We start from the raw sequence: 21,461 nt of genomic DNA, 5'->3' as shown, positions 1-21,461 counted from the left end.
ATACAAAATCCCACTATCCCGATTCCTACTTAGCTGTGAAGCTTTGAAGGGTTCTAGCGATGACAGAAGCAGTGTGAAAATCTAACCCTTTTTTTCAATGGCCGGGAAAGAACTTGTTTTATAAATCTTTACCTTAAATTCACAATGAATTGTGTGCTGGGTATGGGATAGTGGAAGAGGGTCCATATGCTTTCGAGTCTCACGCGCGAGCTTCGCAGGCTTCACCGGCGCCCACATGATGAAAGAACTTGATAACGAATACATACATTCTCCGACGACAATGCAGCGCAAGATAACAATGAATACATTCTCGGATGACAAACTATACATGACCCAACACACGAACAGCTAACCCCTAAAGGTTGCTCAGCGAACTAGTGGAGGAAGTGAATAAAGACTACATCAGTACAAGGTTGAACGCGTGTACGCACTGTCGGCAATGACCTCTGCACAGAGAGAGTCCACGGCATCGGCTGTGGCATCTACTATTTGGCTGAGCTCCTCCGTGTCTTGTTCTGACTCGTCTAAACATTTCCGCATCGCACGAATATCTGCAACTAACTGCATTGCATTCGCTTGCGTACGCGCGTGCTCACGCTTCAGGTCCTCGATCTCCTTCAGTAAGGACGTGCGCGTGTCCGACGAAGGCGGACGAGATGTGCTCGCCACGTCCGTCTCGGTACTAGATTTTGGACATTGGACCGGGGACACGGAGACCTGTAGGCGAGTAACGTCAGCAACTGAAATGTGGACAGCGAACTTCCGCATCCACCTTGTCTGACATATTTGCGGCCGACTTTTCGAAATTCTGAGGGAGTAGCGTGGACAGCGAAATCCGGGATGGATGGCGATGGGTTCGCGTTATCAGCCTGGCAGCAGCAGGCAGGATATATAAAGGCAACATACCTGGGATTAGAAGCGTCGTGCCAGATGGTTCCACGAATACCTGTCGCGGAAGTCAACGAGAAGCACGGCGTCAGCACGGAATTCATGTAAGCGATGTGCGTAAAGCACTCACATGGTACGCTCAGGTGGTCGATCCTCGTAATTTCCGACCATTCCATGAATACGCGCCAGGTATTGTAGAAAGCGGAGACATCGAGACCTTGACAAAGGACCGGTATTTGCGAGTGATCGTTATGTAGCATCTGTAATATCTGTATAGCCAGAGTGAGCCGTGGACGATGCGTCCATGGGCAACAATGTACGGTTCCGGGCTTTCAAGCAGAGCCAATATTGGCCTGTGGGTTGTTCTAGCGGCTCAGGTGCCAATTAATGGTGCGTTTTCGCGGTTCTTATGTTTATGTTTGGTACAAACCCGATATGGCGCTCAATCATCAGAGATGTGGCTCGGATGGCTATGATACAGGTTCTAATACAATGTATACTATCGGCCCCTAATTCAAACAGGCGCGGCGGCGTGCACGAGAACGGCTCAGCGAGGAAGAGGGCACCTGCGCAGAAGAGGGCGTTACGAGGAAGCCCTCAGAGCATCGAAGTGGGCGAGGAAAAGGGCGGCGATGACGGCACTGGAGCGGAAGAGGGCGATGGCGTCGACAACGACAACGGCGAGGAGGGCATGGGCGAGGAGGAGGAGGCAGACACGGCGACGGAAGAACTGGCCGATATCGCAGGGATGATGGAAATTCGAAGGCAAGGAAGAAGGCGCCCAAATTCTGGACAGCGGCCAGATGGCGCACGCGGTCTATTTGTGCGAGACAAACAGAGGCTGACAAGCGGCTCGTGACAAGTGGCCCGTGATGTGTGGCTGCCTTATTTGCGCGGGACAAAGCGACGGGATGCGTCAAAACTCCGCTGGAGGTGGAATGGGCGTTTCTTTCCTCTTGTTCTCGTTCCACCACCATCTCTCGGCCGTAGCACTTGTCATTCGCTATGTGGCCTGGAGCCTTTAGTAACGTTGTAGTGTAGTTCGCTCTCTTTTGTAGTTTCATTGTTATTTATTCTTGTGGGGTCCTCGTTATCTTTAGCTATAGTATAGGTAGCCAAGCTGCCGGACGGTTTGTTTCATCGCCCTTTTGCGCCGGTTGCATACCAGAGTGGGATACAATCGAATTGCAGCCGATTTGGTTATTGATTACCTTACGCGTAAAAATTTCTGAAGACCCTTGACATTAACGCACCCGTGCGGTTACAGCCAGATCGCACCAGGTCGATTGTACACGCTGAGGTTGATAGGCTGACAGGCTGACAATAATGTATGTGCACGATATGGACGAAGGGCGGTGTAGCTATACTGACATGTTTCTCAATGTATAGGAGAATGCGGCACTTGTGCATGCTCACGCACAACTGCAGGAGCAGCCGCTACGTCGGAAATCTTTGCGGATTTGATCATGAAGCAATTGAAAAAACCGCAACGCGGCCGCCATTTGTCTGAAATTGGTATAGACGTGTTCAGGTGATGTGATGCCTGTGCCTATTCATTCCAACGGCTTATTGTCTGAGTCGGTTTTATATCTAGGATGACGTGGAGTGCTTGCTGGTAACGACGCCGATCTGGAGCGTGCTCTCCTCCAGTCGATCAGTGGTGTATATGGAGCAACTATCGCAGACCCGAGGAGGAGAGATGGCTTTGGAAAGAACACTGTCTGGTCATTCGAAACCAGTCAATTCTATGCTTGTCGCCCAGGATGGTAGTCTACTTCTCAGTGCCAGTACGTTGTGTGTTAGTGCATTTCTGGTATTCACTTATGTTGCTTCATTTGCAGGCGATGATGCCGTGCTGAAGATATGGAGTTTACGATCGGGAGAACAGCGGCAAGAAATTTTTTGCACGTTCCACGGGCCTATTGGGGTGATCGCGTGGGTTGATCTGGGGGGCGGATTGGATCGAGCCTTCATGTTCGGTTGTGGTGATGGGTCAATACATTTGTATGTGCGAGATGATGCGACTGTAAGCTATTCATGAAGTGTCTTTTCATCTGTTTCATCCGTTAGCAGGATGTCTTTCTTTTTCGTTCACTTGTGTGCACTCACGAGGGATACGTGGAGGATATTCGATTTGATCCCAGCCATGGTCGACTAGTCACTATTGGACAAGGAGCAGTTCAAGTGTGGAGGTTTGAATCGGAAGGTATGTGGTACGATGTCATTCCAATGTCGTGCATTTTGACGGTGTGCGCAGGTTTGATATCTGCTGTATGGGCAACGAAGCCTCGTAAGGATTACATGGCTCGAGCAGTGCGCTTCTGTGATGAAGGCGCAAGCGTTGTAGTTTTTTATGTGGAATCACATGAGATGTAAGTCACGCTATTGCTTTTCGGGGAACGTATAATGATTGCAGTTAGTTGCTGCTACTGCATAGAGCCGTTCGGATTAAAGTGGTCGAAGATCTTGCCCACTCGAATGTGAGTCTTAGTCCTCTGTTGGAGCATGGATTTAATACTTCATCAACGGCGGATATGCCGATTTATCCGTCGACGGAAGAAGTCTCTGGGTGACTAACCTATGTGATGGGCTCGACCAGTATCGATTTCCGTCTATGGAGCGTGTTCGCAGTTATCCCTACCGGATCGTGAACAATTATCCTGTGCATGTCGTGATACATGAATCGTCAGTTGTGGTAGGCGGTGATAACGGTGTCGTACGGATTTTCGACACAACGAACTATCACAACGTTGAGACGCTGCACCATGGTGCAGGTATGGCTTATTTTATTTTCATTGACATGTGACGTTAATCTGACGTTAGCAGGGCAATTGGTACAGGTAGTAACAGTGAGTGGCGTTGGGGAGGCATGAGGCTGCACTCATACTTGCAAAGGCTTATAGCACGGAGAGTGAATTCAAGGTAGCGACAGCTTCTTCCGGTGAGGGTTCATGCTGTATCAAGATATGGCAGCGGAAGCAGGTGAGCTGTGCTGATTATCTCTAGCGGGCTCCACCAACAACATCGTTATTCACAGAAGGTCGCTCATCGTCGAGATGAGGCGCGAAGGCATCAGACTGATGTCAGACTCGCATGGTGGCACCTCGTAATCACGGTCATCCTCACGATTGTGGTTGTCAATGCAGCTAATTCTGTGAACTGGGAAGCTGTCATGGGTAGCATGTTTGACCAAGTCAGGTCGAAGTCGCAACTGGGAGCGTCTGTAGTGCCGACGAGTGCATTCAGCGGGGGGGCAACATCGGTAGTAAATTGCGATTGGTTAGATGCAGTGTGTGAAGACGAGGATGATGACGGAGACGGTGATGATGACATGTAATATTTGTAGCAGTGTCAAGTAGAATCACTCAAAGTGGATAGCGTGGAATGTATAGCATAATCATGAAAGTGCTATTCATAGGATGTTCACTGACGCGAAAGCATACCGCTTCCCGTCCCAAGTGGTTCAAAATCGGGCGATCCTGTCCGCACTGCATCGCCTCAATACTCCTGTGACCAGTGCATATGGTACGTCAGCCTTCAGTTACACGCTGTAGATGCTGAGTTACCTTCTGCAGGGACTTGAACACATAGGTTTCCGTTGACCATTCCATCCGGATCGCGTGGTCAACACGTTCTGATGCTGAGATGATGCTGACTTCCTCGGTACACGTTTTACTCCAGATACTTGCTCCAAAGTCTGGATATGCACGGAAAGGATCGAGCGCGGAATCTGGCAAAGGTAAGTACTGGTGGATGGCCAGAAATGCGTGCTGAGAATCTTTCTTGTTACCATCATCTTCATTGTGACCGACGACCGAAAATATCTGCCGGATGACACCTGGTACTGGCGGCGCCGTGGGAGATGTTTGGAAGAACACGAGACTGTTCTTCTCGTTAGAGTGGACAGTCGAATATCGTGTGCTGTGGATTGTGAGATGGCCATGAAGCAAGCAATGTCGGGTGAGTCGCCAGCCTGGGACCAGAATGTTCAGTTCTGCTGATCGGGCCGCGAGGACATCGTAAAATTCGCGTTCCAATCAGCGGACACTAGTCCAGTCAACAGTTGCACCGGTGTCTGGCGAAGGGCCGTCAAGAATTTGTTCGCCCAAGGTACGGATGTCCGTCATCAATGTGCCTCGCTGATCGCCTCCGAAGCATGACTGGATGATGGGTGCGCAGTCCTTCAGAACTTTCGGGCAGTCATCCCGCTTCAGAAATGCCTTGACATTGGCCGCGGCGCAGAAAGATTCAAGCATAGTCTTCTCGAATTGCCCTGCCAAACAAGTGAGTGGATATCTTATACAATTAAGAGGACAAATGCTCACCCTGCTTGTAGTTTGTATTCACTTGCTGCAACACTCCGATGAGGTGCTCGAAGGGGAACATCCACCAGCCATGGACTGGACCGAAGCGCATGAGGAAGTCACCGAGGTGAAGTGCATTGTGGTGATTGGGCACCAGGGTGAGCCCGGGCTTGAGCTCCAGGATGTCGGAGAGGTAAGCGTGCATATGGATTGTATATCTGGTGCGATGATTTTCTGTAGTCCGATATGAAGTGGCTTGATGAACTGCACAGGCCAGCCGCATCGTGCAGTGAGCGAGATCATGACGGTGCTTAGACTCGTCTGATAAGTTGTCCAGTCGTTCGCGGTGCCAATGCTTCATGAGCGAGACAGGTAATTCGAATTCTATTGCAGCTTTCCAGTGATCGGCTTTGAGCTTGCCTTGGCCTTTCGTACCCATGTTCGCAGGTGGTCCAACGGAATAAACGGGGCGGGATGTCTCGGCAATGTCAGCCTGTACGTGTTTGAGATCTCATTTGCGAAAAGCCCGTATTGACAAGCTGTCAACTTCATCCTGTCTGTCTGCAAGCTTCGCTGTGGCTGCATGTTCAGCTGCACATTCTGCTGTGTACGCTTCTCCGATCAGAGTCTGAGGTGCAAGCTCTGCAGTATCGGGGGTGCTTGTCAGTGGGGCGCGGTCTGTAGCAGAAGCGGAAGGGCGAATCCAAACAGCAATGGTCGCATGCGTCTGTGTGTAACCCGTTCGCCGAGTCTGATGTGAGATCAGTGTTACCATTCGAGCTCAATGTGAGTGCATACCAACACATCGGCGAGCACCGATTTTTTCATCTCGTGAACAGGGCGAGGTAACCAGAAGCTGAGCTCCCCGCACATGTGTCCCAGGGTGACTTTATTGAAGCGCAACAACAAGCGAGGCTCGGGGTCCTTCAGCAGGAGGCATCGAAGGCTGATCAAGTCGTTCTCCTTGATTTTGCGCGAGTTTCCAGCATCCTCACAGTCCCCTATAGGTACGTCCATTCCAATCACTTTTCTGCTGTGGAACTGGGTTACTCCGAGAAAGATGTTATGCATCCCGTCGATGACTATGCGCCGAATGGGATCCCAATATGGTAGGCGATTAAGTTCGGACCATCGAACGCCAAACTCCTTAAAAATGTGTTTTCGCTCTTCCTGCGTGTCAGCGTCGTGCCAGCGGACAGCGGCTTCCAAGATCTCTTCAGCCGTTTTCATCTTCCAAGTCGTCATGTCAATGTTATTGATACTCTGCTTCTTCAAATGGCACTGCGAGCAAAAGCACCCTGCGCTATGGCTGGCTAATCCGCCAACCTTACGAGATCCTGGCAAGTCAGTGATGACGAGGGCGAGCGCTGAGCGTACACGGCGACCGCGAGGATAGTCGTAAGTTCTGTTGTACCAAATGCCGCGCTCCCAGGAGACTAACAGTTGGTCGACCAGCGGGCGGAGGAAGTGATTAGTGCGCTCGAGCTTGGGCTCCTTGGGTCCGGGAATAATGCCCGCGAGATATAGATTATCGGTTTTGTATCGCATGCTCGGCGGAAGATATAAACACGACATAGCCATCGACCCCGTCGAAATCGACAACCCTGCGATTTTGTTGAGATATGGGTTGAACCAGTCCACCGAAAGGGCCCAAAGTAAGCGTAACTCGCCCTCAGCTGCATCGGCGAAGGGTTTTCCGTCCGGTCCCTGCATGTCGGCGACGGCGGATCCATCGGTGATGTCGCATAGATTGTAGCGATCTCGTATTGCCTTCCCCTGTCGGAGGATCTCCTCCATCCCCGGTCGGCTGATAAGCCCACCCACAAATGCATGGAAGTCTTGAATGACGAAAGGGCGTATAGGAGAGCGAACGCTTTCGCCATCCAGAACGCGAGTAGTCGTCAATCGTGAGTTGCAAGGTTTGCTGCGTGGGCTGCTGCGATGCTGACAACGACTCGGATAAACAGGTATATCGTCTTGATATGAAGGCGCATATGTGCAGCAGCATGACGGACAAGTTGCGTAAACTATGACAACAGCCTCCAAATCGAAGGCTTTCCGCACGCCACGAATGTCGCGGGGGAAATGATCTAAAATCTGCTCCTCACGGTAGGATAATGACCGTGTGCCTTGGCGCAGCGCAGTGTCCAGCAAAACCTTCAACATCTGCAATGCGAAGTTACAAGTCGTTCGCGGCACCTGACCGAGCAGCTTCAGGATCAGTACTATGAACACCGCCAAGAGCAGAAGGGGATCTCCGCGCTGCAGCGGGTGGTCGAAATAGCGACCTAACGTCGGTGAGTGATACTGGCTTGAGTGAGCAAGAGAGACCACTAACTTGTGGTGATCGCATCTGGCGGTGCTGCAGGGCCCTTCACCTTTTCAATCCATTCTTGCACGTCTGAAATGTTCAAGGTGAGCCGTTCTAACATTGCATCGCGCAAAATGATCGTTGATTGGTCGCGCAACGTCAACTTCTCTAGCTTGGTGCAGGTTTCCTGAAACCAAGCCAGCTCCTCGCACAGTGTAGTGCAGGCAGCCGCAGCAGCTTTGCTGTCTTGGGGGGCCACAATACCCTCATCTTTTACACGCGAAGTGCTCAAGAAACAGTCTCAGATCTCGTAATCGACAATCCAGAGCCCAGGTAGGGAAGTGAGCGGGGGTGGAATGGGTGGAAGGGGGGACACTGTAGGCTGGGAGGGGGGCACTGTTGAAGATGGGTGCCGGGCCGGTGGTGGGGGCGGTGGCGGCAGTGCAGACTCTGCGGTAGGTTCATCCGTGAGTGCGTCCTTCAAAGTTAATTCAAAGATCCGGTCTGCTAGTTCGTCGCCTTCGACAGTGATGTCAGTTATGAAAGATAATCTTTTCTATCAATAAGTAGCAAATTTTCATAAGAATTGCCACTTTTAAGTAGACTTATTTGTAGGTGCATAGATTAACTCAGGATAATCTTAATATAATCTTTCAGATAATCTGAGGATAATCTTCTGGATAATCTGAGAATAATCTGAAGATTAGCAACAAAATACAATTTTAACTTTGACACCAGCCAGGATTGAACCCTAGACCTTAGGTTGATTTTATAGAATATAATTCCAAGTGACACTTTAGACCACTTGACCATTAGGCCATACATCACAACTATCTTATATTAAATTAGACATCTTTTTCTTGAAAAAGACTTAGCCAAATTCTGTCTATTAAAAAAGAGTAAGTAAAAGACACTTGACTTTTATCATAGATAGACAAGACTTATAGACAAACAGTACTCTGCATCTTATTATAGTCTTGTTCTACAGCTTACAGTTTTTATAAACTATCATGCAGTATCATAGAGTGTCTTAATATAGTCATCTATAATATATAACAAGTTATTGAGAGACAGTATTTTATTTGTTCAATTTAGGCTTATACTCTAGAGTCTATTATATTATAGACTGAGCACTTATATATACAAGATCTTTATAGCTATCTTCTAATTGTATAGCAAAGTTCTGTTTTGCTGAAGTAACTGTAGAAACATATATTCTATTAATTACATATTATACTACATTATATGAAGGCTGCAAGCATTAGAAAAGACTATAAGACTCAGAGTAATGTTTGTTTATAAGTCTTGTCTATCTATGATAAAAGTCAAGTGTCTTTTACTTACTCTTTTTTAATAGACAGAATTTGGCTAAGTCTTTTTCAAGAAAAAGATGTCTAATTTAATATAAGATAGTTGTGATGTATGGCCTAATGGTCAAGTGGTCTAAAGTGTCACTTGGAATTATATTCTATAAAATCAACCTAAGGTCTAGGGTTCAATCCTGGCTGGTGTCAAAGTTAAAATTGTATTTTGTTGCTAATTTTCAGATTATTCTCAGATTATCCAAAAGATTATCCTCAGATTATCTGAAAGATTATATTAAGATTATCCTGAGTTAATCTATGCACCTACAAATAAGTCTACTTAAAAGTGGCAATTCTTATGAAAATTTGCTACTTATTGATAGAAAAGATTATCTTTCATAACTGACAAAGATGCCTTCGAGCACAGAAGACGTCTGGTACTTTTGGAAGTAAATATTTCTTATGTGTTTTTGTTAATTGCTTACCTTCTTGCGTCTTCCGTCTGCTCTCTGATGCGCGCGGAGCATATTCCAATCTCTAAACTGACCCTGACAGTTGAACGTTTTGCAGTAGCATGGCCGTGCTCGGCCTGCACCCTTCGTCGCGGGCATGGGATCAGGGCTGGATCACTAAGGGGCAGATGCTCGTGATATTTATAGACACGTGTTTATAGACAGGCAGCAAATTTAGCGTAAGTTTTACACGATTGCATTGTGATATGAAAATCGCTAATCTCGTTACATCCATTGTTCACGGAGCGGCTGAGAAGGTCGAATAGACATGCGAACTTCCGATAAGTTCCCCATTGTTGCGTTGTAGTTTGACAGTCGCTGGTCACAAGGCACAGTGTTGTGGTGCGAGATATGAGCAGGCGAACGTGAGAGGACGGGCAAGTCACCTGCGATGTCGCAGCCTTCCAGTGTGCTCACTGCCGACAAGGACGGCTGGTATAGGCCAGCCGTCAATACAGATGCAGGAGTCCAGTCAACTTTGTGAGTGTAGTCGCATATCGCATGGGTACGTTGGCTTACATTCACGATAGTATGGCTCTGCGGAATGACTTGGCAGAGGAATTCACCGTAGGTAAGAATATTTCTCTTCTACGACCTTGTCGAACTTAACGCTGTTCGCCCCTGGTGTAGAGAGAATGCTCTGTCCCCACCCTACAATTCCCGGGTCGTTCATAGATTCTCGCGAGGGACTCGCCACCAGCACTCATATGGACGAAGTGCAGCCTGCTCCCCTTCAGGTGGACAAGGCACAAGGCGCTCCTCCTGGCTTGGATGCTTCAGTCCCTCAGCTAGGGTCTGTCGGTCCTAAATCCCTGCCTTTGCTTGCCCCTACGCATCACATTGAGCCGCGGCAACCTACTCTGCCCCCTGCAAACATTGGAGGAATGGCAAAGGAATCCCTGGCACCTGCGCCGACAGTTGAGGTCACAGCCATGCAACAGCTGGTCGAATTTATCGGCCTCGCTGTCGATCAATCAGTGCAGAAGGCACTTTCCAACTTCACTCCGGTACTCGAACGCCAGAACGAGATCATTAGGCAGTTGGCCCCTCTGGCTACGCTTTTACCGTCGGCGCGGGCATCGACATCTGCCAAGAACGAAGGGCGGTCCACTGTCTCCCACTCCACGCCGAATGGTGAATATGATGGCGGAGAGGAGGATAACGACGATTGCGATGATGCGCCGATCTCGCGTGTCAAGCGCTCCAGAGGAGAACGTGATAACGTCTTTCATGTGAGTAGCACGCTTATAGCTTATTCTCGTTCTGAATTAACCTACAGGATCGCTTTCGAGAATACCTGAAGGTGAAAGGTCTTCTGCCGAAGGCTCGAGACAGCCCCCTCTCTCTGGTCCCGAAGCCGGAAATCATGCAAGCATGGCACGATGGCGAGGGGGATGGTCCCGATGTCACCACTCCCCTGATCGAGTGGTCATTGCCGCTGAGTTCTGCGTGGAACAAGGAGGTGATCCACATCGTCACTGAGGAGTTTCTCAAGCAGGTAGCAGGAGGCGAGCACCCACCGCTTGTGTCCGATCCAGCGTGGACAATCACGACGGCATCACAGTGTTGCCTGCACAAGCTGCAGAACGGGCCTCACAAGCGATTCACAGAAGTGGAATTAATGGAGGACGAAGAAGTGGAGTCAGCGAGGAATACTGCGAAGAAGCAACGTAGGAAGAACAGTCGCAGGGAGACGGTACGTCATCTCAGTCTTTGATTTCGATTTGACTTATATATATTTGAAGGTGTATAAACGGCGCGGTGACATCATCGAGGTCAACCTTCAAGACAATCCGGCAATCTGGGGAAAAGTCAAGATTATCCACATGGCCTTAGGTCAAGGAGGCATAAGTTCGGATGAGACCAATGGCGAGTATACTCGTCGCAACGACAAGAAAGTTCGACGTGTTTGCTTGCCATGGCGCCATCCCTCTCTTGCTGCATTTTACAGGAACGTCGATTCTTATGAGGATGTGCACCCACTTCATCTCACGGAACAAGGCAATTACTCGCTGTCTCGCATCTTTGAAGCAAATGCGTCGTCATCGTCCAAGAGAAAGCTGATCACGCAGTTGCCGAAGAACTTCTACAACCCCGACTGGATGAAGACTATCACTCGTGCTCAGCGCAGTACCCTATGGTTCAAACTGGCATTCGAAATACCTGACCTCATAAGAAGCGTCTTTGTGTGTCGTCATTTGCTGGCTCACGTGTGAACCATAGCCAGAATTCGCGGCGAAGAGAAACTAATGATACGGACTTAGGCAAATTACCTTCCACGGTGATCGCGGATGCGCTGACAGATCACATCGGTTGTAGTAATTGATCGAAATACTATTGTCATGTGTAGCTCCGTGCAGAGAATTCTGAGTTCTGAAGCTTCCCGAGCTGCCAAGTTGATCCGACGGTCAATGATTCTGCGCGCATCGCCATCTCATTATCCCTTATCGGTCCCGTCCAGATATGCAGCGTTATTGTTCTCGTCATTGGCTGAAACACGATGGTGGATCCCCAGGTGAGCTGATGTGCCTGTTCACATGCTCTGTTCGTGAACTAATCATTCGGTGCCACCATGGGCACTGCTGGACCGGTTGTGCATTGTCCGTGGTGAATCAATGGTAAGTCTTCCATTGTCCGCTTCAGATCTCCATTGTTCTCACTGCTTCGTCACTCACCCCGCTGAAGTCTCGGATGCGCTATGTGCTGGTCGCTCTCGAGCATATTTAACTTTGAAAGAATCTCCATCCCACACTGTCCCATGGGCTCGAATTATAGCACGCTTCGCTCCGGTTCCCCAAGCATACTTGGGAAACGGTCTACTCTCGATGATGCTCTTGACGCACCGCCAGCGAAAAGGCTCATGTCAGAAGTAAGCTTTCTGCATCCTCTGACCTGCAAGCACATATACCAATGATCACAGTTCTTGCGCGCCTTGAACCGTTGCACAAAGCAACAGCGCTGTGGATTTGTCGAAGATGCCCAGGTATGAGTTCTATGCTTTTCATGCCGGTAGTGTACTCATTGTTTAACCTTTAGGTTTTGTCCAAGCGTCGCCATGAGGAGGACGATTCGCAGCGTCACAAGAAACTTAAAGAAGACGATTCCAATTCACAGACTGATAAGAGGATTGTTGTGCATGCGGTACGGTCTGCATCGTGCAGTCAGTATTCAGACTGACGCACTTTCTCAGACACATCGTCCAGTCAATTCAAAGCACGTATTTCCCTTTTTGATGCTCCCGGTCGAGCTAGGCAATATCATTCTCCATATTTTGGCGAACGATCGTGACACGTTATACACACTTTCACTTGTGTCTGGGCTTCTCCGAGTCTACGTACTGCCGCTCTATCTAAAGGCCGCAGGCTTCATTGATTCCTCGAACAATGTCGGTCCAGTCATAACTTATGAGCACACACGGCCCATCATCGTGTGGCGTGGCATGCAAGGCCTTCCTACTCCCCCATCTATGTGGATCCGTATCATCGCGAATGCAGCAATGGCCAAACACCAGCTTTACGGGTTGGTGGGATTCTTCATCTCGAGTCGTACCCAGCTCGCTATATCCAACATTGTCATCGAGCTCCACAACGCGCGGCTCTCTCTAGCCACATGCAAGTTCCTACAGACTGTGGCCTCGTCAGGGGTGTCGCACCTATGTCTGAAGTCGCGCTTGTCTAGCGATCTTCGAGCTATCGAGTCTCCTGAAGACATCCCTGTCGTCAACTCCGGTCTATTTTATCCTCGTCTGCAGAAGATGCAGGTCAAATCTGCCGTATTCTTCTCCGCGGAGTACATTAGTTGGACGGTTCACACCCTCAACAGCGCAGCGCTCACTGCGCTCGATCTCCAGCTCAACAACAGAGGTTCACCATCGTGGCGTCTTATTTTACCTCACCTCCACATGGAGCATCTGGAAACCCTCTACATCGATGGTGTGCTACCTATCAACACAATTTTCCGTTTCCTCCTTCATCATCCCAGCATACGTGAGCTCCGGATTGGTCGCTTTACTCGCCCTGGTTTCCTCCCCTACGCTGCCCGTCCACCTAATATGGACCACCTCGAAGTCCTCGCGGGTTCTCACGACTACATAATCCCCTTACTTGCGTGGGGTCTTCCTGCACTGCAGCGTCTTGCAGTCATACCGGATCATTCTTCCGCGATTGGCCTATTTCTCGATTCCGAGCTCCGAGGGGTGATAAACAGTGCTCGACGCTGTACGCGTCTCCAAGAGCTCGACATCGCCCTTCCCTGTGGTTACATCGCACAGCCAGAATCCGACTCGTTCTTCATTGTAGACGACCCACAACACCTTCGCACGGAACGCGGTCTTTCGAACGTGCGCACGATCACCATCCACGCTACATGGGATGCAGACGAATTTACCTTATCTTCAACTCATCTGAGTGTTCTTGTAAGTTGCCCATTTCATTCGTTGCTTCGCCGCCATTCACATCAGCACAGAACAGCTTACCGGGGTGGCTAGATCTCTTTCCTTCGGTACGACACTTGCATATAGTCGAGGGGCGCAGCGTCAAGTTAGACGCCAATCGACGTGCACAAGTCACTCAATTGTATCGTGCTTGTCCTTACCTAGAAGATATATCGATGTATGCGGGGGATAGGCACCTGGCGGAGTGTTGGAAGCGCGAGATCTGACGTATTTCCATGTCATGTATGTGTAAAGAAGTCAATGCCATTGAGCTTGCCGACGATTGTCTTGCGAGATCAGCCTCCAACCTGAAGACTTTCCACGACTTCCGAAGGTCATTTCAGGCACAGTAAATAAAAGTACAACAAATGCGGCCGACAATCACGATGATTGTCTTGCGAGATCAGCCTCCAACCTTAAGACTTTCCACAACTTCCGAAGGTCATTTCAGGCACAGTAAACAAAAGTACAACAAACGCGGCCGACAATCATACAGAACCCCCGCGGAATGCCCCACACCCGACTGCCTCCCAGTAACCTTGTGCACATCTGATCAGTCAGGTTATCTACCGATATAAATCACTCATCTTAAGGACTTACGTTAGACCGCCTCAGTAACATTGGAGAAGGGCGGCGCGGCGGAGGGCGGTGCGGTGGAGGGCGGCACGGTGGAGGGCGGCACGGAGGGCGATGCCCCTCCGGTGTTGATACCAAGGGCCGCACGAATGATCTCCACGGCCCGCTGCACCTTCAGCGCGATAGCCTCAGTCTGACTTACGTCGGCGCTAAGGGCCCGAATCTGGTTCTGTAAGTCACTGATGGAGGGTGCTGAGGCCACAGCAGTGCAAACAATGTTAATATCGATTCACGTCAAAATGTATAATCATCACTTACGACCACGATTAGCCATGAGGATCAGTTTGGACAGTAGTGGGGGGATGGTGGTGGTGGTGGTGGTGGTATGCTCCGAACGTGAGATGGGGAAAGACTCGGAGACACCGCAATATATATAGGCATACCCCTCATGGGTCCCACGTGCCACGAAATTTATAATCTGACAGATCCAAAACAATAGACGCATTTCCTCGAAAGGTAGCTCCAGACTTATGGCGGCTTCAGACTTATGGTATAGTTATGTCCACTTCAAACGAATTTATTTTCAGCAAGGATTATAGAAAACTTATTTAATCTATCTTTAAATGTCCACATCGCCGAGCGGCACTTTGCGCACGCATGTACCTCGCCTCGCCCGTCTTCTCGTCGCGAGTCACGCAGATGGCCTGGCAGAATGAATCGACGAGGTCCTTCGTGGTCTATACTTATCCTGTCGAGTGTCACACGTGACCTTCGCAGCCTTCACGGGTGCCCGCCTAATGGAAGGACTAGAGATAATTCTCCGTCCGCAAACGGAGCGCAAGATACATTAATATTGAGCGAGGTACACGACACGAACAGCGAAACCAACGCCCCCCGCAAGCAGCTCAGGCACCTGGGAATAGTGAATACAGGTGTCATCAATAGGATTTTGATCCACGTATGCACCGTAAGGGGGAGGGGGAGGGGTGCTCAATGATCCTCGCTCGGCGCGGACCAGCGCAGCCAGGTCGGCTGTAGCCTCTGCAAACTCTCGAACATGAACTGCACGTCGTCCCGACTGTTCGACTCGGAGCTCCATGGTCTTCACCTCCTTCTCTAAGATAAGGATCAGCTGCATTAATTTTTGTTGTTCACGCTTCAGGTCCTCGATCTCCTCCAGTAAGGACGTGCGCATGTCCGACGAAGGCGGATGGGATGTGCTCGCCACGTCCGTCTCGGTACTAGATTTTGGACATTGGACCGGGGACATGGAGACCTGTAGGCGAGTAACGTCAGCAACTGAAATGTGGACAGCGAACTTCCGCATCCACCTTGTCTGACATATTTGCGGCCGACTTTTCGAAATTCTGAGGGAGTAGCGTGGACAGCGAAATCCGGGACGGATGACGATGGGTTCGCGTTATCAGCCTGGCAGCAGCAGGCAGGATATATAAAGGCAACATACCTGGGATTAGAAGCGTCGTGCCAGATGGTTCCACGAATACCTGTCGCGGAAGTCAACGAGAAGCACGGCGTCAGCACGGAATTCATATAAGCGATGTGCGTAAAGCACTCACATGGTACGCTCAGGTGGTCGATCCTCGTAATTTCTGACCATTCCATGAATACGCGCCAGGTATTGTAGAAAGCGGAGACGTCGAGACCTTGACGAAGGACCGGTATTTGCGAGTGATCGTTATGTAGCATCTGTAATATCTGTATAGCCAGAGTGAGCCGTGGACGATGCGTCCATGGGCAACAATGTACGGTTCCGGGCTTTCAAGCAGAGCCAATATTGGCCTGTGGGTTGTTCTAGCGGCTCAGGTGCCAATTAATGGTGCGTTTTCGCGGTTCTTATGTTTATGTTTGGTACAAACCCGATATGGCGCTCAATCATCAGAGATGTGGCTCGGATGGCTATGATACAGGTTCTAATACAATGTATACTATCGGCCCCTAATTCAAACAGGCGCGGCGGCGCGCACGAGAACGGCTCAGCGAGGAAGAGGGCACCTGCGCAGAAGAGGGCGTTACGAGGAAGCCCTCAGGGCATCGAAGTGGGCAAGGAAAAGGGCGGCGACGACGGCACTGGAGCGGAAGAGGGCGATGGCGTCGACAACGACAACGGCGAGGAGGGCATGGGCGAGGAGGAGGAGGCAGACACGGCGACGGAAGAACTGGCCGATATCGCAGGGATGATGGAAATTCGAAGGCAAGGAAGAAGGCGCCCAAATTCTGGACAGCGGCCAGATGGCGCACGCGGTCTATTTGTGCGAGACAAACAGAGGCTGACAAGCGGCTCATGACAAGCGGCTCGTGACAAGTGGCCCGTGATGTGTGGCTGCCTTATTTGCGCGGGACAAAGCGACGGGATGCGTCAAAACTCCGCTGGAGGTGGAATGGGCGTTTCTTTCCTCTTGTTCTCGTTCCACCACCATCTCTCGGCCGTAGCACTTGTCATTCGCTATGTGGCCTGGAGCCTTTAGTAACGTTGTAGTGTAGTTCGCTCTCTTTTGTAGTTTCGTTGTTATTTATTCTTGTGGGGTCCTCGTTATCTTTAGCTATAGTATAGGTAGCCAAGCTGCCGGACGGTTTGTTTCATCGCCCTTTTGCGCCGGTTGCATACCAGAGTGAGATACAATCGAATTGCAGCCGATTTGGTTATTGATTACCTTACGCGTAAAAATTTCTGAAGACCCTTGACATTAACGCACCCGTGCGGTTACAGCCAGATCGCACCAGGTCGATTGTACACGCTGAGGTTGATAGGCTGACAGGCTGACAATAATGTATGTGCACGATATGGACGAAGGGCGGTGTAGCTATACTGACATGTTTCTCAATGTATAGGAGAATGCGGCACTTGTGCATGCTCACGCACAACTGCAGGAGCAGCCGCTACGTCGGAAATCTTCTCGGTGACACCTCATCACCAGCAGTGCGACGTTGAAGGACATTGCGCGTGTTACTCGGAAGTAATTGTACATGTGGGCTGATTGGTGATGAACGCCTCGTGGTCGAAGCCTCGTGTACTCCAAGCGATGTCTCATAAGATACGATTGCTCAAATCTAACGGACACTATCCTGACGTCTCGATACCACTGACGCTGCCATGTCTTCAAAGCGTGCGCGGAAAGCGGTAAGTACTGCAGTCGGTTCTTACATTTTCAATCCTCACGCATGGAATGCCAAGAACCCATACTTGGATATCGAGGCTATCGTCGACAACGATGAGGAGGAGGAGGAGGAGGAAGAAGAAGAAGAGGAGGAGGAACTGGGTAAGTGTCTCAGCTGCGTTATTGGATATATCTTACAGCTTGTTTCCAGCCGAGTTGCTCGCCGACGTCCAACGCACTCAACAAGCTCGGGTGCGTCTTGATAATGCATGTGTCGGCGACGATGCTGCTGATGCAGAAGCCATGGCCCGGTCTATTACGGAGAGAGACATGGCAGCTAGACGTGCACAGCGGGCCTCGCAGTCGGGTGGCGCAGTCATCTCTCTTGCCCCCGATGGAATCCACCTTCAAGCCACGGAAAATGGTTTCCTCTCTCCTTGGGTGTGCATCTCGCGTGGTACATATAAGCACGATGTGGCCTTCGTGGAGTCGCGAGAGGACTCTCTCCTCCGCGTCTGGGTGGTTCCGTGCTTGCCTACTACAAAAAAGCGGCAGCACGGAAGAACTTCTCAGCAACCGATGCCGCCAGCATTACTGAAGGAGTTGTTCGGAGAGGCTGTGACAGAAAGCGAAGGTGATCGGCTGATACATATTCTCAAGGGCAAGAAGTTCAAAGGCGGCCTCCTGCAGCTCGAACTCACTTTGGACCGGGTGACTTTCGACGTCCACGCGACTCGAAACGACGTATTCGTCTTTAATGCGGCGAAATTCGTGCCAAAGACAGCGATAGCGAAGCTCATTCTATTCTGTGTTGACTTCGAACCGGCTGCAGGCACGCGTGTGATCGTTATACAGGGCGAGCAATGCGGCCTCATCGGTGTCGTGCATTCAGTCATTAATGGACAGGCTACGCTAACCAATCTCTACCACGAGAAGTTGGATGACGAACTTTCGTCTCTCGTGCTACCTGTAACTCAGTTACACCCCCTTTGGGCAGTTGGCGATGCGGTCAAAGTTAAGACGGGCCTCCATGGGGGCTTGGAAGGGCAAGTGATTGCTGTGGATGATTTCGATGTCACGATTGTTCACGCGAACAAAGTCGAGGTACGTTGTGCACTTCTCATGCAATTGCAATCCTTAATAGCGGAACTTTCCTCAGCATGTATGTTCTACGTACGACGATGCTTCCAAGTACTGAACTTTTCTCAGCGAACTAGAAACCCAATAACGGGAGTCTTTCATACTTCTTCTGTGTTGGAAACCTCTGAGGTATGTCCCACCACCTGCGACGTTATCGATGCTCAAAACTCGATATAGCATCATGTGTTACCCTGGGATCTCTTACTCACAGAGTCCGAGGCGGAATGGACCTCGATACAGCCGTCGGTGACAGTATCAAGGCCGGGAGAGCAGCGCCCCTCACGCTCTGAGACGCAAACGGAGGAAGAGGTGGAGATGGAGCTTGCCCTCAAGCATCCTGACCGACGGAATCCCGACATCGGGCGAGCGGTGCGTGTCATCAAAGGCCCTTTGAAGGGATTTGTGGGCACATTGCGAAACGTCACGTACCACGGCGATTACGAGGTTGAGCTTGAAGCCAAGCTTTTAACCTCGAGGGGCGTCCTCTTGTTCCGAAAGCCCGAGATCGCATTCCGGTCAGAAGAAAGGTAAGATTCATTACTTGTAGTTCTGGTCATATCTAACTGCCTCATTGCAGGGGCAACATCGACACGGCGGAGCGTGGTCCGCTCTCTGAGCGGCCTCGGACCCCATTGGGCCACGAATTAGAACCCGCGTCACACGACACAGATTCGGCGTGGGCGTATTCGGTGGAACTTGATGGTGCGTAACCGCGCCGCCACTACCGAGCGTCCGCTGAATCCACATTAGGACCCGATGGATCGATGTCTTCAGTCGAACCTAATGGTGCGTAGCCTCATCATCAACACAAAATGTCCGCTGAATTCACATCAGGACCCAATGGATGGATGCTGGATGCGGCTGTGGCACCTGCGTTCCATACTTATCGCTTCAAGTTCATGTGCACAGCCGATCAACTCCGAGACAAGCTGATGACCACGGTGAAGGGAGCCTCCCCAGTGGACGGCAAGGTGTGATGCGAATACCGGACGCGAAAGCTGGAATATGCCGATGTCTCTCTCCAAGACCTCGCCATATTGCAACCAGGCCCTGGCGATTATGCGATCGTGTGTAAGCGTGGCCCCAACTTCGGAGCGTACGGCAAAACGATGCGGGGCGTGGCAGACCCGCTTGTTCTAGTACTGGAAGAAGGCGGCAGGACGCTTAGGGTGGATAGGGATGACTTGGCCCAGCTTGTGTGCAAATAAGTGGTTTCCTCGTAATTTTACGTGCTGTTCCTGTCCCTTGCCCCTCGTCGTTGCATCCTGCGCTGTTTGTCGATGTCCTGTCATTTGCCGCTTTCTCATTATATACAGTTAATGTACTTCCTTTGATCGAACTTGTGCTTGTGCTTGTGCGATCTCCCACGACCAGTTGAAAAGCCGCTGAGCGGTACACTTGGCGATCCAATGACCACTAAGCGGCCATCGAGTGTGCCACTCATCAAGCCGCTTAGCGGCGCTATGGGTGTCCGACCTCCTTACAGTTTGAATATTAGGTCGAGGGTGTGAGGCCCTGACATCTCACCTCATATATAGACTCTAATGTCAAATGTCAAATGATCATACATTGTAACTTTGTGTCGCCCTTATACTAGTTCGATATTTAATCTGTTGTCTGCCCTGAAAGGCATAATGTCGATCAGAATTTCTTCCCGCCGGACATGCCGAACGAGACCTAAAATTTTCGGACGAATGTTATATGGTAACATAGCCATTTGCGAACATTGTATATGTCGCAATATCACACATTATCAATGTGTGATTTGGGTATCGCATGCCCAGACATCAGGCCTTACATTGTAAACATATTTTCGACCGTCGGAGCTACATACGGGCCGTCATACATGTACAATGTTAGGCCGGATGTTCCCACAATGTAAGGAACTTAGATATTAGTCCCCGTCTCCGGTGTTTGCTATCTCCTGATGACTGACCATGGTCGTACTATATCACTCGCAGGGTATGGCGGTACCAGATCCCCGACACTTCGTCCTCGGCACAGACGAGTGCCTGCAGCGCTGCGGCCTCACTCGCGGCACCCAGCCGATGGCCAGCAGGAGCCGCGCGTCCCGGGGAACGCGTTCCCCTCCGGTGTGAGCGCGGCCGCCTCCTCGGCGTCGTACAGCGGCAGCATCATGCAGACCTCCGCGGACCTCGTCGCGGCGATTGAGAACCCCGTTGCACCGTCAGGCGAGCGCGGCGGCACGACGCAGCCCGTGACGATCGCCCTCGTCGTCGTCGTCAGCATCATGGGCGTCGACAAGATTTTTGCTATCTCCTGATGACTGACCGTGCTGATGGTCGTACTATATCACTCGCAGTAGCAGTGAGCATGGTGCGGCTTCTCCATGTGTTTTCTCTCACATCTGTGTCACAGGTATCAGTGTTGATGTCTCTACAGAGGGTATGGACCACCATTTCGTCATGAACCCCCTCGGACATTTCTCCTTATCATCCGATGCACCACCGCCCGCGACGGGATTTGCATGCCGTGCATGATCTGCATCTCTGCAACCGTGGCCTCCTCCGCGGACATTACAACATGCAATGAACTCGCGCGTGGCTTGGACATGGATACAGGGGTGCTGGGAACAACGGTTCTGCACGCAGTAGAGAATTTTGTACATATAGAACACAATATATTTATTTTGCATATAAGCATATTTCACGAGGCAATAAGTACAGAATGGACAAAATAAAAATTTTGTGAGCATGTGACCTAGCGACCGTTTAGGCCTGAGGCTCATTGTCAATGAGCCCCAGGTTAACCCGAGGGCCCGATAGACTGAGGTCCGCCCCTCCCTTTTCCACCCCAGGCTCATTTTGTTGAATACGGTGACCTGCCTGTGTAGTATTCATAAGTAGGTGTGGGCGAG

The 21,461-nt window shown here is 50.4% G+C and overlaps 11 protein-coding genes across 11 annotated transcripts; 6 read left to right on the top strand and 5 right to left on the bottom strand.

Moving 5' to 3' along the window:
* Nucleotides 1-366: 366 nt before the first annotated feature.
* Nucleotides 367-784, bottom strand: SCP_0703560 (hypothetical protein; the record flags this gene model as incomplete). The annotated part of the gene is made up of 3 exons (XM_027760282.1): nucleotides 367-374; nucleotides 432-717; nucleotides 761-784. 3 exons carry the CDS (start codon nucleotides 782-784, stop codon nucleotides 367-369), a joined length of 318 nt encoding a protein of 105 aa, XP_027616083.1.
* Nucleotides 785-1,297: 513 nt separating this feature from the next.
* Nucleotides 1,298-1,747, top strand: SCP_0703550 (hypothetical protein; the record flags this gene model as incomplete). Its single annotated transcript, XM_027760281.1, has 1 exon — nucleotides 1,298-1,747. The coding sequence occupies one exon, from the start codon at nucleotides 1,298-1,300 to the stop codon at nucleotides 1,745-1,747; it is 450 nt and encodes a 149-aa protein (XP_027616082.1).
* A 3,178-nt stretch (nucleotides 1,748-4,925) lies between these two features.
* On the bottom strand, nucleotides 4,926-5,397 carry SCP_0703540 (hypothetical protein; the record flags this gene model as incomplete). The annotated part of the gene is made up of 2 exons (XM_027760280.1): nucleotides 4,926-5,161; nucleotides 5,214-5,397. The coding sequence occupies 2 exons, from the start codon at nucleotides 5,395-5,397 to the stop codon at nucleotides 4,926-4,928; spliced, it is 420 nt and encodes a 139-aa protein (XP_027616081.1).
* Nucleotides 5,398-5,703: 306 nt separating this feature from the next.
* SCP_0703530 (hypothetical protein) lies at nucleotides 5,704-7,624 on the bottom strand (the record flags this gene model as incomplete). Its single annotated transcript, XM_027760279.1, has 3 exons — nucleotides 5,704-5,943; nucleotides 5,991-7,480; nucleotides 7,531-7,624. 3 exons carry the CDS (start codon nucleotides 7,622-7,624, stop codon nucleotides 5,704-5,706), a joined length of 1,824 nt encoding a protein of 607 aa, XP_027616080.1.
* Nucleotides 7,625-9,710: 2,086 nt separating this feature from the next.
* SCP_0703520 (hypothetical protein) lies at nucleotides 9,711-11,535 on the top strand (the record flags this gene model as incomplete). The annotated part of the gene is made up of 5 exons (XM_027760278.1): nucleotides 9,711-9,799; nucleotides 9,850-9,890; nucleotides 9,950-10,551; nucleotides 10,599-11,015; nucleotides 11,065-11,535. The coding sequence occupies 5 exons, from the start codon at nucleotides 9,711-9,713 to the stop codon at nucleotides 11,533-11,535; spliced, it is 1,620 nt and encodes a 539-aa protein (XP_027616079.1).
* Nucleotides 11,536-12,077: 542 nt separating this feature from the next.
* On the top strand, nucleotides 12,078-13,978 carry SCP_0703510 (hypothetical protein; the record flags this gene model as incomplete). Its single annotated transcript, XM_027760277.1, has 5 exons — nucleotides 12,078-12,188; nucleotides 12,276-12,302; nucleotides 12,356-12,460; nucleotides 12,510-13,733; nucleotides 13,784-13,978. 5 exons carry the CDS (start codon nucleotides 12,078-12,080, stop codon nucleotides 13,976-13,978), a joined length of 1,662 nt encoding a protein of 553 aa, XP_027616078.1.
* Nucleotides 13,979-14,352: 374 nt separating this feature from the next.
* Nucleotides 14,353-14,661, bottom strand: SCP_0703500 (hypothetical protein; the record flags this gene model as incomplete). The annotated part of the gene is made up of 2 exons (XM_027760276.1): nucleotides 14,353-14,579; nucleotides 14,646-14,661. 2 exons carry the CDS (start codon nucleotides 14,659-14,661, stop codon nucleotides 14,353-14,355), a joined length of 243 nt encoding a protein of 80 aa, XP_027616077.1.
* Nucleotides 14,662-15,174: 513 nt separating this feature from the next.
* SCP_0703490 (hypothetical protein) lies at nucleotides 15,175-16,034 on the bottom strand (the record flags this gene model as incomplete). The annotated part of the gene is made up of 3 exons (XM_027760275.1): nucleotides 15,175-15,603; nucleotides 15,669-15,832; nucleotides 15,905-16,034. 3 exons carry the CDS (start codon nucleotides 16,032-16,034, stop codon nucleotides 15,175-15,177), a joined length of 723 nt encoding a protein of 240 aa, XP_027616076.1.
* Nucleotides 16,035-16,183: 149 nt separating this feature from the next.
* SCP_0703480 (hypothetical protein) lies at nucleotides 16,184-16,633 on the top strand (the record flags this gene model as incomplete). Its single annotated transcript, XM_027760274.1, has 1 exon — nucleotides 16,184-16,633. The coding sequence occupies one exon, from the start codon at nucleotides 16,184-16,186 to the stop codon at nucleotides 16,631-16,633; it is 450 nt and encodes a 149-aa protein (XP_027616075.1).
* Nucleotides 16,634-17,439: 806 nt separating this feature from the next.
* SCP_0703470 (hypothetical protein) lies at nucleotides 17,440-19,560 on the top strand (the record flags this gene model as incomplete). The annotated part of the gene is made up of 8 exons (XM_027760273.1): nucleotides 17,440-17,466; nucleotides 17,521-17,605; nucleotides 17,655-18,547; nucleotides 18,653-18,712; nucleotides 18,761-19,110; nucleotides 19,161-19,285; nucleotides 19,334-19,369; nucleotides 19,418-19,560. 8 exons carry the CDS (start codon nucleotides 17,440-17,442, stop codon nucleotides 19,558-19,560), a joined length of 1,719 nt encoding a protein of 572 aa, XP_027616074.1.
* A 950-nt stretch (nucleotides 19,561-20,510) lies between these two features.
* SCP_0703460 (hypothetical protein) lies at nucleotides 20,511-20,867 on the top strand (the record flags this gene model as incomplete). Its single annotated transcript, XM_027760272.1, has 1 exon — nucleotides 20,511-20,867. The coding sequence occupies one exon, from the start codon at nucleotides 20,511-20,513 to the stop codon at nucleotides 20,865-20,867; it is 357 nt and encodes a 118-aa protein (XP_027616073.1).
* Between the last annotated feature and the right edge of the window lie 594 nt (nucleotides 20,868-21,461).

Source organism: Sparassis crispa, assembly GCF_003851025.1.
Source record: "Sparassis crispa DNA, contig_000006F, whole genome shotgun sequence".
In the NCBI taxonomy this organism is placed as follows: Eukaryota; Fungi; Basidiomycota; class Agaricomycetes; order Polyporales; family Sparassidaceae; genus Sparassis; species Sparassis crispa.
This window is presented reverse-complemented; position numbering and strand designations above follow the sequence as displayed.